Source organism: Trachymyrmex cornetzi, unplaced genomic scaffold, assembly GCF_001594075.2.
Source record: "Trachymyrmex cornetzi isolate Tcor2-1 unplaced genomic scaffold, Tcor1.1 scaffold1100, whole genome shotgun sequence".
NCBI lineage: Eukaryota > Metazoa > Arthropoda > Insecta > Hymenoptera > Formicidae > Trachymyrmex > Trachymyrmex cornetzi.
This window is the reverse complement of record NW_017295655.1, coordinates 124,501-141,583: the sequence shown is the minus strand read 5'-3', so window position 1 is coordinate 141,583 and position 17,083 is coordinate 124,501. Positions and strand designations below refer to the sequence as shown.

The window sequence follows — 17,083 nt, the reverse complement described above, 5'->3', positions numbered from 1 at the left end:
GAACGCTTCAGACAGAAAATAGAGGCCATAATTCAAGCTAATGGGGGATATATCGAATAATTATGCTCTATAGGGATCCCCCAAGTGCCATGTAAAAAGATTTTTTTTAATATTTAATTTTTCATCAAAAACATTTTGTTTAAAGAAATTGTTCGATTTGTCCGGATTTTGGTGCCGCACCCTGTATATAATTGTGTGAAGCAATCAGAGAGGGACGATATATCCGAACCCTGTGCGAATTTTTTAGACTAGATGTCAAGACTTACGACATGTTTGAAGACAACCAATCCGCAATAGTAGCATCGAATACAGAAACAAGAAGAGGCAAGTCAATTGACATCAAGTATCACTCGGTGAGAGAAGCAGTCAGAAACGGAGAGATACAGCTAAGATACGTCAAGAGCCAAGATAACATAGCTGATATACTGACCAAACCATTGAATATCGCAGCGTTCGTTAACATCAGGAAGAAGATCGGAGTCATAAATATATCGTAAATTTATTTGAGATCAAAATTTAAGGGGGAGTGTAGGATTTATTCACGGCTGCATACTTCTATATTATCTTTTATGCAATAACGCGTTCTCTATTCAATCATATACTTTTTAGTTTTATTGTTACTTTTGTAGTTTGTACACGCACCAGAACTGTAATGCAGCTTTACCGACTTTATTCCCGATGCGTCATCTAACTCATGTGGCGCTATTTTGCTTTCTTGTTCTTTTTGCTTTCCGTGGTTGGTACACCTTTATCTTTTCTATATCCCGCGCCTCTCGTCACTCATGTAAAACAACGTTCTTATTATTCGCTGTATTTTATACGCATTAAAAGGTGGATACACTTGAAGCCAAATTGTTCTCAGTGCTTACAATAAATACCCTACCCTCACGCAAACTGAGCATAACTCTAACAATTAATAATACTTTGATTAAGGTATTTCCCTCCGAAACAAATCAATTTTGGAGACGAAAAACGGCAGGAATTAAGTTTAACACCTAATATAAGAATACATGGCAATACCTGAGAGATTAAGGAAAATACAAGATGTTCTACCTAAAACAAAATATATCGAAAAGTGAACTTAGTAGGTAAAATGTCAGTAAAAGTTGTATGGCTTGAAAGGGGATAAATAACAGTAAAATCAGTTAAAAAATAAAATTGATTTTTTAAGGTCACATAAAGATGATCTCTACTTTTAAAAATGGAATGGTATAATTTTTTTACATAATATGACTCCTTTAATTATTTTGCATATAAAAATGTTAAGGTAAAGTTATCGAAAAATCTTTGATTATTTTAACACATATTGACATGAAATATTATATACTACGAGATATTTTACACTTTATTTTAACACATATTGACATGAAATATTATATACTACGAGATATTTTACGCTTTATTTTAACACATATTGACATAAAAAATGTCTCATGAATTATTGATTCTTTGATATCTCTACCTTAACATTTTTATATGCAGAATAATTAAAGGAGACATGTTATGTAAAAATTCATATCATTCCATTTAAATAAATGGAAATGACTTTCATGTGACCTTGAAAAATCAATTTTATTCAAAAATTGATTTTACCGTTATTTGTTCTCTTTCAATTAATACAACTTTGATCTGAACAATTTCATCGGATTTAGTTTTTGACATATTTCGGTGTTCTGTTTTAGGTGGGACATCCCGTATATTGTATATCTTTCTGATACTATTCTTACAGTATTTAATGATCAAACATGTGTTAAATGTAAACACATTATTAGTTTAGAAATCTATTGTTTATTAGAAACAAAATGAGTTTTTTGCAAAGCGTTCATACAACCCATTTTATGATTTTTGAAAGTTTTCCTGGAGCTTTCTCAAGCTTTCCTGAATAAACACATTTTCTTCTACAAATGTATAGATCTTCAAGATAATAACTGTACAGGTTTTAAAGGTGTGCATTGAGGGCCAAAATTAGCCATTTTTACACTTTCTCTTTTGTACAAAGGCTGGTATTTATAATTTTTATTGTAAGACCGTTTTAAGTAATGTCTTAAGACACTAATACGGTCCTCTGATTGGTCCGTGATATTTTGAGACATCTGAAGATAGTATTAAATATAAGAATCGACTATAAATACTGGCCAAAGAGTGGATGTAGAGATAGAAAACGAGGGATGAAAGAGCAGTAGAGAACGAAGGAAGGCGGCAGCCGGCAAAGGTAGATGGCCGTGGACGCGCATCTCGCGCATGCTGCTTTGATGAAGACGAGGATAAATGAAAGAGTGGTTACTGGGCTGAAAGAGGAAGAACGAGGGAAGGAGAATGGTTGTAAGAGAGGGTAAGGGAGTTAGGGAGAGGGAAAAACAGAAACAGAGTATGAAAGGGAGAGAAAGAAAGATTGTCACGGTGGTAACATCTAGTCGCGGTTACCGTGTGAGAGGTGAATATCGTGCTAATAATCCAATTCGTTCGATTCTCTACGATACTTCGATCTTTCAATTAAAATATTTACCATTTTTTCGAGCTATTGCGCTAACGATCCTGCCTGAGTGAATGTGAGAATCGAGATCAGGACATTGCTTCAAGATGACGGACGGTGAGCGTTTGAAAATAAGGATTGACAAAATCGATCGACTTAAAGCAGACCTATCATATGGAGAAGTTTACTTGATTTATTAAATATTGAACAAGCAAGGACTTTTGGAAACAACCAAATTATTAATTGTTCCTTATTGCGCTGTTTTCTTTTCTTGTAATTATGCATTATTGTATAATTTTTTTCTATTATAAGATTGATTAATGTCATATATTTTTTCATACATCTCTCTCTTATGTCTACTATTATCGTGTTGCTTTTCTTTAAGTTGATTCACATTTATTCTTTTCGATTTTTATTGATTTAAATATTTTTGATTTAATTTGATGAATATTATTTATTACCTAAATTCTAAATTAGTTTATCTTTTATATGTATACATACATATAAAATATGTATATGTATATATATATATATGTTTATTATTTGCGTACAAAATAGGATAATATTAAAATAAGATAACTTAGTAATGACAAAAAATAGAAAAGATATTGTGGACAAATTAAGCATAAATTTAAATATGCATGAACATTTACATTTTCTCAGAATAAAATAAATATTGTATTATTATTATAGATACTATCATTTTATCGAATAACAATTGTATTTCCCTTTCTCTGATGCGTTTTGGAAACAGGATTGAATAATTTGTGGTCTTTTATGAATATTATGCATGCAATTTTGGAGGTAATTGACTTATTGTTTCTTGCATTCTACACTTGTAGACTTATCACAATGTAGGGCTGTCTTTTGTGATTATATTACGTTATATATTTTTTTGTACTTTTAGAAATAAAATTTTATATAATCAGATGTTAAGGAAAAATAGAAAAAAAATGAAAAATACAAAAAGTTCAGCTATAGAAGATAAACATTATATTGCACAAATTCGACAAAGATAAAATTATTATTTCAAGCTATATTATATTTTTCAAAAGATTAAATTATAATAAGACACTTTCGTGTGCGTATATCCATCGATTATTTAAATTTATCGAGATAACATTTTTAAGGTAAATATTTCGTTCGAACTAATACCAAGCGCTAAATAAAAATCAGAGCTTCTTCTGAATTTTATTGAGTATTTCCCTAGAATGTAATATTGTGATCAGAATCATTTTTTGAATGTAGGTTATGTGCACGTGTATTCCATGACATGCATATTGATTTGTAGAGTTACTGAAGGCGTTGGTGGAATGAATGGCAATTGTATATATTTTATACCTATTACATTAACAATATTTTTGCGTTTGTGATAAAATCGGCTTTTGTTAAAATTTTTGTGTTGAATTTTTAACAAACCGAGTGTTAATTTAACATGATGTGATTGTGTTATTTAAACATTTTGCGTTAAATTGACACTTCTTAATTAGTGTTACCACAGATCTGAAAAATATGGAATAATTAGGGAAAAGTATAAAAGAATTTGGAATTTTTTTTGAACTTTGCTTAATAGACGAAAGTCCCCTATTATGAGATAGGCGCCTAATATGAAATAGCGGTGTTTCTGCTAAACTAATAAACGCTATCTATTGGTTCCATCATAAATTTATTGCTCTTAGATTGAAAATTATTTAGTAGAAAATTCATTATTAGATCATGCCTGTAGTCATTGTAAAAAAAGATTTTAGAATTTGGATATCTTCAAGTTTCGTTGAGATGAGCCTTTAAATCTTGTTTATTGTTTAATAAATAAATATTTGGGAATAAATTCTTCATGTAGTGATAGAGTAAGTTCGTACTAATAGAAAAATACGGGATATGTTGAATTGTTTAATTATAGAAGTTAGATTTGATGATCATAAAACCATAAGACATGGAAATCGTAATATGAGATACCCAGGGTATTTCTAATATGAAATAACCTATGCTACTATGTTATAGTGAAAATTATTGCTAAAGAATACATGTCATTGTACTATAATAAAAAGGACAACCGGAATGAACGTTGAGTGCCTATTTCTGTGATGCTTGATTCCAACTACCTGAATACGTGTTCTGGGTACAATCTATCGCACGCTCATTTTTCACGCATGCTGGTTGTGTTTGTTTGCATTTTAGAAACATGAAATAAAGTTTTTTCATTGCAATACTGATATATTTTGCGTTTTATTATCGATTTCTCGGGGCATCTCATATTAGGAGCACAATTTTATGATTTTGTGATTTGCTCACTTTTTACATTTCTTTAATTAAAAAAAAAAATTAAATTTGAATTAAATTTTATATAACATTATCTTAAAGCTTATTAAATTCCCTTCAAAATGACCTATTATTTTTTTAAGTTCTATCCATAGACTTCTAGCATTTATCCAAAATGAATTAGAATATCTCATAATAGGGGCCTTTCCTTTACCCTTAAAATGCTTTTATTCCAAACAATTGTAATAATCTTTTAAATAATATATTTAATATTTATAAAATCAAATACTGATTCTATTAGTATTGCAAACTATATAAGCCATGCATCGTTATGTTAAAAGAAATGTAATTATTCCTTTCTGAAATTAGAAATTAGACATTTTTCACAATGTCAAGTTTATTTTTTGTTTTAATTTCGATACAGTTTAATACGAAATTTAATTCACTTTAATTAAACTTTGTTATAATTGAGATATATATTTTATTAAATATATTTTTTACTTTAAACTGTAAAATAAAAATTAACCCTTAATACACACATTTGGATTATTTGTGTCCTGCACACTTCTTTCCTTTAAAATATTAAGAGCATCTGATCAAATACCGGTCTCTTTTCTATTCCTAAAAAAATTTTACATCTAGAATACAAGTTTTGTGCGTTGCCGGTCACAATTCGTGCTATCCTTTAATTAGAGTAACTCCGAAGTTCACCTCTGGGTCATAAATAACTCATCTGTAGTGTGTACATTTTTGTAATTAAAATTATTTTAACTTTTTTCTTTATTTTCAACTAATTCTTGTTTACATTGCGGGAATATTCCGTGAATTATTAAAGAAAGAATTTAACCGTAGAACAACATTAGCCCTTAATAAAAACTGGTTTTTGATACTCATATGTATATAAAATGTTGTCAGTAATATTATATATTATGTTGTCTGTAATGTTATAAAGAACATTTTCCTAATAAATTATAAGTTTTTTTAATACAATAGTAATAATTAAAAATATCATTTTCAAGCCACAAAAAACTAAACTTTTTAGACGCCGTCATTTAAACTGTATTTTCTTTTGTAGTTTGGAATATCAATTAAGATATTGAAATATATATTTACTTATTTTTGTTTCAGAGTTTTACATTTTTGTATGAAGAAGTGCATTTTTCTCATTTTGTTAACTATATTTAGTTACAACAATTCATATACAATCTTTTATAAAAATATGCAATTTTACAAATACTTTCTAAAGATGTCAAAATATGCGCAAAAATCGTTTAATAATTTTTATATACTTGTAAAAATGATGAAATTTAATCCAGAATACGAATGATTCAACGTGTAGTAAGGGTGCTTAAAACTAAGGTTAAAATAGTCAAAACAATTTTCATAAAATAATTAAAATTTATATTTTATTCAGTGTTATTATTTAATCGTCCGATTTCCTCTAAAAGAAGACATGAGCGTACGAAAATATTTTGGTTCTGCCGGGAACCCAAGATCTCTAGCACAGCAGACCAGTGCGCTGCTTTTTCTTTGCCACGCTCGTTCTTTTATAAATTTTTATATAAATCCATTAAAATATAGTTAGTTAAAAATATAAGGTTATAGTTTCGAAAAAAATTGTGTATAATTTTAAAATATGAAGATATCGTAAATGTTCATAAATAAATAGGTACGTAGGGAGTGTAGAGACTGGGGCAAAGCGGTTACTTAATCTTTGAGTTAATGAAACAAGGTGTTCAAATGAACAAATTTTTTTTACAAGATCCTAGTTTATAATGTTAAAAACAACCTGCTTTAGCATTTTTGAAAATATTTAAAAATTCAAAATGTGACAAAGTTTTATAAGTAAAAAATATAAATTCCTTCACACTTTGCTACATGCATGGGTTAAAGTGAAATAGATATTGAATGCTTACATTAATAATGAAAATTAAAATTTTAAACAAATTAATTGAAAGGGTTCGCGACATCAAATCCCGCGCCGTGAACTCACGGGGCGACGTCGACACTATGGCGGCGCTGTCACGTCTTACGCGCGCCATCTTTTTATATTTATACGTACACACTTCATGTACATCCTGTATTCTCTTACTTGAATATAATAAACGCCTCACGTTTAGAACATACATCTCGCTGTGTTTTCCGCGACCTTTTCCCACATGATTATGGACCCAGATACGTAGTGAACGAAGAGTAAAAAAAAAGATACGGAAGCTTGCATAAGTGATACATTCGCCGAGAAAAAATAAGGCACTTCTCAATATGGCAAGCCACGAAGCGAGAGTAGAAATTCATATAACGAAGCTGTCAGACTGCAACCATAGAACGTAGAAAACGGAGATGAAATGGTATCTCAAAAATAAGGGACTCTTAGAATACGCCCTCGGCATGATTACAGTAAGCGAAAATGCAACCGAGGCGGAAAGGAAAGTTTTTCACAACAACGACGGCAAAGCAATGGCCGCCATCGGACTGCATATTGAACTGAATCAACAGATCCACGTCGAGGAATGCAACGACGCCAACGAAGCATGGTCGTCCTTAAAGCAGGTACATCAACCCATTAATAGAATCTGTATAATGCAATTGTTACGTCCAACCCTTGGTAATTTGGTGAGGGAGAGAGAGAGAGAGAGAGAGAGAGAGTGAGAGAGAGAGAGAGAGAGAGAAGGAAGATGGAGAGGGTATGGAAGGACGGTTGACTCAATCTCACAGGTATACGCACGGAAGCGTACAGTTGTGAGTCATTAGCACCCTTTTAAGTCCCGGAATGTGGGTCAACGTCCTGAAGGGACGCTATGACACCTGTTCTGATGGACAGTGCGAACGTCGGTCCTACTTTTTGGGTCAAGGAACTTAATCCTTTTGATCCGGAACTGGACCTTGCGCGATCTTAGGCGTTATAGGGAACGGGATACGAGTGGAGCGATTAAAAATTACTCGGAGGAATCTTTAGTTAAATTTTATAAACTATTTATTTAAATAAAGCTAAAGCTAATTTACATAATTAAGCTAGGTCTAGTTACAATGATCTTAAAATTGTGATTGAGCGCGTATAGCATTTTCGTTGATAACAATTTTGATTTGTGTGTGTGTGTGTGTGTGTGTGTGTGTGTGTGTGTGTGTGTGTGTGTGTGTGTGTGTGTGTGTGTGTGTGTGTGTGTGTGTGTGTGTAAGAGAGGAGGGGGTGATTATTCGGTGTTAGTAGCAAGGAAGGTGGTCTACGAGCAGGCTGGGACGAGGTGTTTGAGTTGTACAAGGAAGGGGGAGGAATTCCCTGGGATATACACTGTGATTACTCTATCCCCTTCGTTGGAGGAGAATGAGAGTAGTCGAAAGATCCGATCCCAATCGATGGATTGGGGATCGGGGTGGATAGGAGGGGGAGTTGGGAGCTGGTCAAAAAGGGAAGGAGAGGTAAGGAATCGTTCCTCGAAGGGCGGGGGAGAGTAGTTAAGGATCTCTAGAACGCCAGGGTCGAGGATTGGAGGGATTGTTAGGTCAAGCGGTTCTGTAGGTGTTGGTGTGGGCGAGTATGATACGGGTGTATAGTCAATCGAGTTGTCGAGCGGTAGTGAAAGTACTAGAGGAGGTACCCTTTCGGGTGGCCGCGGCGTTACTATCACGGTAGGGCGGCTGCAGGTCGGTTCTATCGGTGTTAGGTTGTCAGGTACCGGACGGTTCCGCGAACTCCGCCGGACACAAGGAGTTCGTCCCCGTTTGTTTTTATTCGTGTGAGTCCGCACTATAATTAAGTGGGGGATTAAAATACTTGTGCATATATATATGTGGTTGTGTACGCTGATACGGAGAAGGGGGGGTGTGTGTATAAATGTAGGCAGTGATGCACATCTGGCTCCCGGGCACCACGAGAATCAGCTCCACCACTCTCGCAGCCGCTGCGCGAGAGGGAGCGAGACAGCGAGAGTGGTGGAGCTGATTCTCGTGGTGCCCGGGAGCTAGATGTGCATCACTGAATGTAGGACGGATAGACTTACTGATGGTGATGCGTGAGATGTTCGTTCGGCAAGAGAATCGGTTGATCGTGAGGTTCAGCGTCCACGCAAGAGCAGCCAAGGATAGCAGTTGGCGGGTGGGTGGTCTCGATGAACCCCAGAGATCGACAGAGCACTCGAACAACGTACTATTTTTCTTGCGAACTGACGCGAGTTGATTTGTGTTATTGTCGCGAACTCCCGACGTGGATTCGCCTAGTTTGAATTTTTGACTGACTCTCTGCGCTTCTACGAGGCCTCTATTTATACTCCGAAAAAAGGGCGTAGTGCCCTTTGTCTAGGATGTAATAGTTGCAATGTTGCGCGAGATTTATGATTTTTAAAACGTCCTATCGTTATTAATTTAAAATGCATTGAAAAAAGGGGTTTAGCGAACAAAAGGAATGATTTAAGTTTTCTTTAAAAGGGGCAAGATTGCTTTAAGCGAGTTACGGATTCCTTCATCATCGTGAAAAATATGACTACCAGGTATGTAAATATGAAACCGAAATTTACCAATAGATGGCCATAGCTATCAATGTAGTTGTCGTCAGACCGCGTCATTGACGCTATTTCCTTGTTCTGACATCTGATAAAGATTTTCAATTTACAACAATACAAGTTTCATATAACAGTATAGTTTGTAATAGCGTTGAACATGTCGAATTTTGTGCCTGGAAACTACGATTTGCGGACAGCATTGATTTTCTGTTACCATTTGAAGAAAACTGCTGCAGAATCGCATCGAATGCTTGTCGAAGTTTACGGTGAGCATGCTTTTGGTAAATCATAGTGCTTTGAGTGGTTTAAAAAATTCAAAAGTGGCGATTTTGACGTGCTAAACGAAGAACGTGGAAAACCAACGAAAAAGTTTGAAGACAGCGAATTGCAAGCATTGTTGGATGAGGATGACGCTCAAACTCAACAACAACTCGCGGATCAATTGAATGTGACACGAGAAGCCGTCTCCATACGTTTGAAATCCATGGGAAAGATCCAGAAGATGGGAAAATGGGTTCCACATGAACTGAATGAAAGACAGCAGGAAAACCGAAAAACCACTTGCGAAATGCTGCTCGCCAGGTACGAAAGAAATTCATTTCTCCATCGAATTGTGACTGGCGATGAAAAGTGGATATATTTTGAGAATCCTCCTAATCGTAAAAGATCATGGGTAACTCCAGGCGAACCATCGACATCGACTACAAGGCCAAATCGCTATGGACGGAAGACAATGCTCTGTGTTTGGTGGGATCAGAAAGGTGTGATCTATTATGAGCTGCTAAAATACTGAACGCTACCGACAACAAATGATCAATTTGAATCAAGCTTTGCATGAAAAACGACCGGAATATCAAAAAAGGCAACATAAAGTGATTTTGCTTCATGATAATGCACCATCACACACAGCAAAACTGGTCAAGGAAACGATTGAGGCGTTTGGTTGGGAAATACTTTCGCATGCGGCTTACTCACCAGACTTGGCTCCGTCCGATTACTACTTATTTGCATCGATGGGACACGCACTGCTCAGCAGCGCTTCACTTCGTACGAAGATGTACGAAAATGGCTAGATGACTGGTTTGGCTCAAAAAAGCAACAATTTTTTTGGCGTCGCATCCACAAATTGTCAGACAGGTGAGAAAAATGTATAGCTAGCGATGGGCCATACTTCGAATAAAATATTTTTTATCATTTTCATGCAATAAACGTGTATTTTCTATTAAAAAATTCCGGTTTCATATTTACATACCTGGTAAGTAAACAACCGTGAGAAGTTATCTCATGTTTTTTATTATTTTTATGGCGAAGCGGCGCCTGTTTTTCTTAAGATGAAATTGTTGGTCAACAACTCGGACAACAGCTTGAATTTTTATTATCGTGTGACTTAGGTCCATTTATGATATTTTTCGCAATCTTATCCCTTTTAGGCCTACCTTAGTGTTGTTATTTTTCCGGGTTAATTGGCGTGTTTACGAGTTTTTCACGGAGCCTGTGTGGTCTGTTTTTTAGTTTTTATAATGGGACTCCTATTCGCGTCTCGCAAGCGCCAATCGTAGTTGCGGCGGAGTCGATTCTCTCGAAAGAAAAGAATCTGCGTCTGCAGTACGTAACATAATTAAAGAAAGAATTTTATCACATTAATATGAAAGAGGGGTGATCCCGATTGACCACGGCTCGATTGGACACCACCAATCACAGCGACCGGTGCTTAGGAGCTTTGTAGTCTCAAGCGCTGTGAGTGGCTCGTGTCCAATTGAGCCGTGTCCAACTGGGTGCCACCTGATGAAAGATGGCGAAACGATGTCATCATGCGTAGCGAAAGCCAAAGTCGCGGCCGCTAACCTTAAACAAGCAGGCGCGGAAACGAGAGACGAAGACTGCGTACGCAATATTCACCGGACTACAGGACACATACGAAAACCTTAATATGGCATTAGCAAGCTTATCGGACGATAGATTCACATTCGTTGAGGTTATTCGCGTTCTTCTAGCTGAATACGAAGACGCCGTTCACGCACAGATGACAAAGACAACGCAAGCGGACCAATGGAGGCATTGCAGATCGGCAAAAAATCCAAAGGCACTCGAAGTAACAAAGTATCAAACGTGTCAATGACGCAGGCCATGTCCAAAACGACATGCTTTAACTGCAAGAAACTTGGTCACTTTGTGAGGGACTGCCGCTCCAAACCAGGTAACAATCACAGAATACTAATAAAAATAAAAGAGATCTTGACGCATTTCTAGTATCCCTGAACAATCTCGATATAGAGGAAAGGTGGCTATTGGATAGCGGATGTACGCACCACGTATGCAAACGAAAAGACTGGTTTTAAAACTTCCGAGAGATAGAGGGCGAAACAGTCAACACAGCGGCGATTCTTGAGAAACAAAAATCCGCTCAACTTCAGGCAAAAGGCGTAGGCGACATTGTACTGAGAACCTTCGTCGGAAACAAACAGAAGGCGGTAGTATTACACAACGTTTTTTACGTCCCACACATCAGAAAGAACCTAATGTCCGTTTCTCAAATTAAGAGGAAGGGTAAAGAACTTAGCATCAAAGAAGGCAAGGTGAAAATACGGAACACTTCAACAGGACAAATAATGTGCGAAGTCTTTCGAAGAAACGATTTATATATCAGAGCAGAAACTGACCTGACGACGAAAATTGAAACCAACCTCACATCAGTAAAAGATAACGACTTATGGCACCGTCGATTTTGCCACGTGAACAACCGCACTATAGAGAAGCTCGCCACACACAACAAGGTACGAGGATTGGATGGCGCTCGGATGGACAGACACAAATGCGACGCATGCCGAATCGGTAAATCGACGAAAACCGCATGTAGAAGAATCAAAGGCAGACAGAGCCACAGTGTCTGCGAACTGATACACTCAGATCTTTGCGGACCGATGCCCATCCCGTCGATTGGCGGCAATAGATACTTTATCACGTTCATCGACGATTTCTCGAGAAAGACAACCGTAATGTGCATCAAACCAAAAGAAGAGGTCACCAGTTGCGTCGAGAAATATATAGCCAGAGCGGGAGTAGAGCGAGAAAAAGGAACGAAAGTAAAAAGATTCCGTACAGACAACGGACTTGAGTACTGCAACAGTGAACTTACGGAATTCTTCGAAGATATAGGCATCAAACAGTAAAGATCCAACGTAGAAACTCTCCAAATGAACGGAATAGCCGAGAGAATAAATAGAATCGCTCATGGACTTAGTGAGATCAATGCTCAAGGACGCGGAACTCCTACAGAAGTTCTGAGCCGAAGCCATAGTGACGGCCGCATATATCCGCGATAGAGTCGGACACTCGTCGATCGAAGGAGAGGCACCACTCGCAATATGGACCAGCAAGACACCAAGCGTTCAACACTTGAAAGCATACGGATGCCTGGCATATGCTAATCTACTTAGACAAGGAAGAAGGAAGCTCGACGACAGGGCAGTAGAATGTTTCCTTGTCGGATACGCGTCACAGACTAAAGGATACCGTCTTTGGTATCCAGGAAAATCTGACGTACTTATAACGAAACACATACGATTCGCCGAAGACAAAACCGGTTACGAGTGGATATACAGGGACAGCACGATACATAGATACAAACTACATATGGTCAGAGAGTGACAGCGAACCGGAGTCAGATCACGGCACGACACCCCAGCGTAATTACGAAAATAGAACGAAGAAAGACGAACCACACTCAACATCGGAAAACTCATCAGAATACTCGTCGGACGACGCTGAAAACGATACCAGAGCAAAACAGACAGCGGGGACTGAAAACGAACGTCAAGAGAAAAGAAAAGTAGACAGGTCTAAGAAAGTAGTTAGAAATTCATATTGCCGAAAAGAGAAACCGAAAATCAGCACAGACGAACAAAGATCCTATTCGGAGAGCGAAGTGGAGATCAATCTCATCGAAGTGGCCGAGCCCCGCGACATAGACGAGGCATTAGCCTCGCCATAATCAAAGGAGTGGAGACAAGCCATTCAAGAAGAAATTGAGGGCCTGGAGAATCGAAGGACCTGGAAAGTCGCTGACCTACCACCAAGTAAACGTTGCGTAGGCTGTAGATGGACATTCAAACTCAAGAAAGACTCCGAAGGTAAGATTTCGAGATTCAAGGAAAGACTAGTGGCGCATGGATTCTCTCAGGAGAAGGGAATAGACTACAGTGAAACATACTCACTCGCCAACTTTTCTGTCTTACGATTCATGCTAGCTGCCACAGCAACCCTGGCGTGGCATACGCGTCACATAGATATAAAAAACGCATACCTAAACGGAAAGCTCGAAAAGGAACTATATATGCTTGAGATCAAAAAGGGAAAAGTGATCAAGCTCGAACGACCCATCTATGGACTAAAACAATCCGGAAGAAGATGGAATATGAAAACCAACGAATACTTAATAGAAAACAGATTTCAGAGACTACAATCGTCGAGTTGTGTATACCGTAAGGATAGTCGAACAGTCATAATAATATACGTCGACGACATTTTCATATTCTCCAAGGAAAAGAGTGCGCTGATTAAGGCCACGCAACTCATCACGAACCGGTATGAAGCCAGAGACCTTGGCGACATCACCTATACTTTAGGAGTGAAGATTTAACGAAACAGAGACGGCGATATACGACTCAGCTAGAAAGCATACATAGAGTCGACACTAGCGAAATATGGACTAAGCGAATACTAAGTTCAACTGCGACGCCCCTCGAACACGGGCAAAAGATGTCGGAAATGGAAGGCACTAAATCGTCGAAGGAAATAGAAGAGATGGCCAAAGTGCCATACCAGCAATTTATAGGATCATTAATGCATCTAGCTCTCTATACAAGACCCGACATAATGCACGCAGTAACTAAATTATCGCAATTCAATGCGAATCCCGGCAGAGCACATTGGGTACAGGCAAAACACGTACTTCGATACCTGAGTGGAACAAAAGACTACGCAATACTTCGCATACTATACCGAGCCGGACAAACGCCCACAATCCAGATACACAGCGACGCAAATTGGGCAGGCAACATCGACGATCGACATTCATACACCGGTATGACGACCACCCTAGGGAAAAACCTGATACATTGGAAGTCAGCGAAACAAAAGTGCATAACAATCTCATATGGAAGCAGAATACGTCGCCCTGGCAGGAGTCAAGGAAGCTATGTGGATGCAAATGTTCATCACCGAACTGGTCTTATCAGACTTACCATCCCAAAGATGCGAACTACAATGCGACAATCGAGCAGCGATTGATTTCTCAAAAAACCACGTTGAGAGAGGACGCTCTAAACACATGGACATCGCATACCACACGTACGAGAAAAACTGAACGAGGGGACGATCGCAATATCCTACATTCCATCGAACGAGAATCCAGCTGACACACTGACGAAACCGCTGAAACGGGTAGCCCACCTCGAAGACACCCAGAGACTTGGATTGGACATCACAAAAGCGGGGGATTGAAAGGGTTCGCGACATCAAATCCCGCGCCATCTTTTTATATACGTACACACTCTTCGTGTACATCCTGTATTCTTTTTACATACGTTTCTTACTTGAATATAATAAACGCCTCACGTTTAGAACATACATCTCGCTGTGCTTTCCGCGACCTTTTCCCACATTAATAATATAAAAAACAAAATGATTTATAAATTATTATATAAATTTTAATAAATAAGTAATGAATGTTCCAATATGTTTATTTTAATTTATTATTCATTACAAAAATACATTATATCGCATTCTAATTAGATTTGGAAATGTTAAACGTAAGACTCTTCTCATTTTCGAATCATCTAAGAAAACGGAAAACCGAAAAGATTTTTATTACAAACACAAACTAGATAAAAAAAAGATTGAGGATCAATAAATGAAAATGGATTGAAATTTTAATCTATTTAAATCTATCCAAATGCATATTTTAGTAGAATTTTCACATTTTTTAGATTCAATTGGATTGAAAAACAACTGCATTTCTTACTTAAAATTTTAAATTGAGCGATCCACAATACACTTAAAAAACCGAAACTTTTTTTTAATCGAAAAGTGTAGAAATGTGCTTCATGCAATTCGCATAAACGAAAAAAAATATTTTGAGATTAAAAAATATTGTCACATTTATAATAACCCGATAGGGGTCAAAATTTTTGTGCGTATTTAGTATATAAAACTTAATAATTACTAAGCAATAAACATTCCGCTTGGTTCGTAGCCCTTTATATTATTTATTTTAATTTTAAATTATTTGAGCCCGTTACAATGTTATAAAATTTGTGTAAAAAAAGATTTATCAACGTTCGTGAATGCAAAAATCTGAATTTATTTCAATCCATTTCAATCCAATCTCATTTAATGAAGATAAAACGGGATATCTTCGCAGCTAACGCTAAATATTCATAGAAAGTTCGATTCGTGTCTCAATGTGCCGAATATTCCAACACAGTGAAAGAATTGTCACAGAATATACAAATGTCGATGAAATGTTCAGAATATTGTATGAATACGTCTTGCATATACTACAAAAATCGCGAGCGAGCGAGCAGTACATATCTCCGCCGACAAAGGGCCGCGGAGGAGAGCATTTACTCGTTAACAAAAATCATCTGAAACAGAATATAAGGAGCGCAGCATTTCGCCTGTAAAGTTAATCCCAAAAAATTGGACTCCAAAGTGAATGTGTGAAGTGTGTTTTTCACTCCACCAAAATTTTGTTTAATCCTTTATGGTCCTTCTGGGTCACAATGACCTGATCATCGTCTTTCACACTCAATTTTAAAACTTTCCTGCTTTTGGAAAGGCGCTTACCTGCCATCTATTAGAGGTTTGAAGTTTTAATTATCGATAGAGATGCTTACCTTTTTAATCGGACTATTAGTAGTTCTAACATTTAGCAGCCATTCGCGCAAAAAACATTTTTTCTTCGGGTCAAAATGTCAGCAAATGTGACCAACGTATTGTTTTAGTTAAAAAATTTAAGATTTATATTTTTGCATTAAATTGCAAAAATAAGCAAGATGCGGCTTGTGTCCTTTAAGTAAGGATAAAAGAAACGATCAGGAAAAAATGTCCGTCGAGTCTACGACCTACGTATGATAAACATTCTCTAAATCTGAATCATTGGATAATCTAATAAAGTGGGATACTTGGTATTGAATTATCAGCATATTATATTACCATATTTGGCACTGGATAATCAGTGAAATTCAATTATAAGAGAAAAGTTGGAGCATTCATAAATGGCAGTTGGCTTCAAATATCGTCCTAGTTTTTGTGTGAGTCGATAGATGGAACCTTTGTCGTGAATGCTTTGTCACAAAAGATTCAGTTGGTGTCGAATTCTTATCTGAGAAACACGGTAACCGCTATGAGTGCCGCATACGCATCGCGCTACGAGGGTGTGTTCCTTTGTTCCCACCCGAAAGGACCAAAAATGTCATATGTAGCGGCTGCTAAATACATGGGAAAGTCAAAATCATTCGTCGCTAAGTGGGTTCAGCAATATAAGAAGACAAAAAATGTCGATGACTTGCCAGAACGTGGCTCGATAGGCAAAGCGACGCCGAACATGGAAAAAAAAATTGTGAATTTGTTTAAGCGGGACTCGACCTTAACATTGCGACAAGGAGCAGCAAAATTAAAACAGAAGGGTATAGAAATATCACATACAACTATTCGAACCCATCTCCTTACGCATAACATCAAATATCGAAGCACAATGAAGAAACCACTGTTAGGCGAAAAACATGTGATGAAAAGACTCGCTTGGGCAAAGGAGAATTTGGACCGAGATTGGAGCAACGTGATTTTTACGGAC

General features: G+C 37.0%; 1 protein-coding gene across 2 annotated transcripts in view; it reads left to right on the top strand.

Moving 5' to 3' along the window:
• The window catches only part of LOC108763249 (band 7 protein AGAP004871), a 180,277-nt gene that overhangs the window by 38,852 nt on the left and 124,342 nt on the right, over nt 1–17,083 (top strand). The window contains exon 1 of one of the 2 annotated variants that reach the window (XM_018510724.1): nt 2,351–2,590. The exons of the other annotated variant lie outside the window; for it this stretch is intronic. Coding sequence (XP_018366226.1) covers nt 2,581–2,590 — 10 coding nt within the window. The 5' untranslated portion in view covers nt 2,351–2,580. Of the gene's footprint in view, nt 1–2,350; nt 2,591–17,083 lie in introns of those variants that run through there. 2 annotated transcript variants of the gene reach the window in all.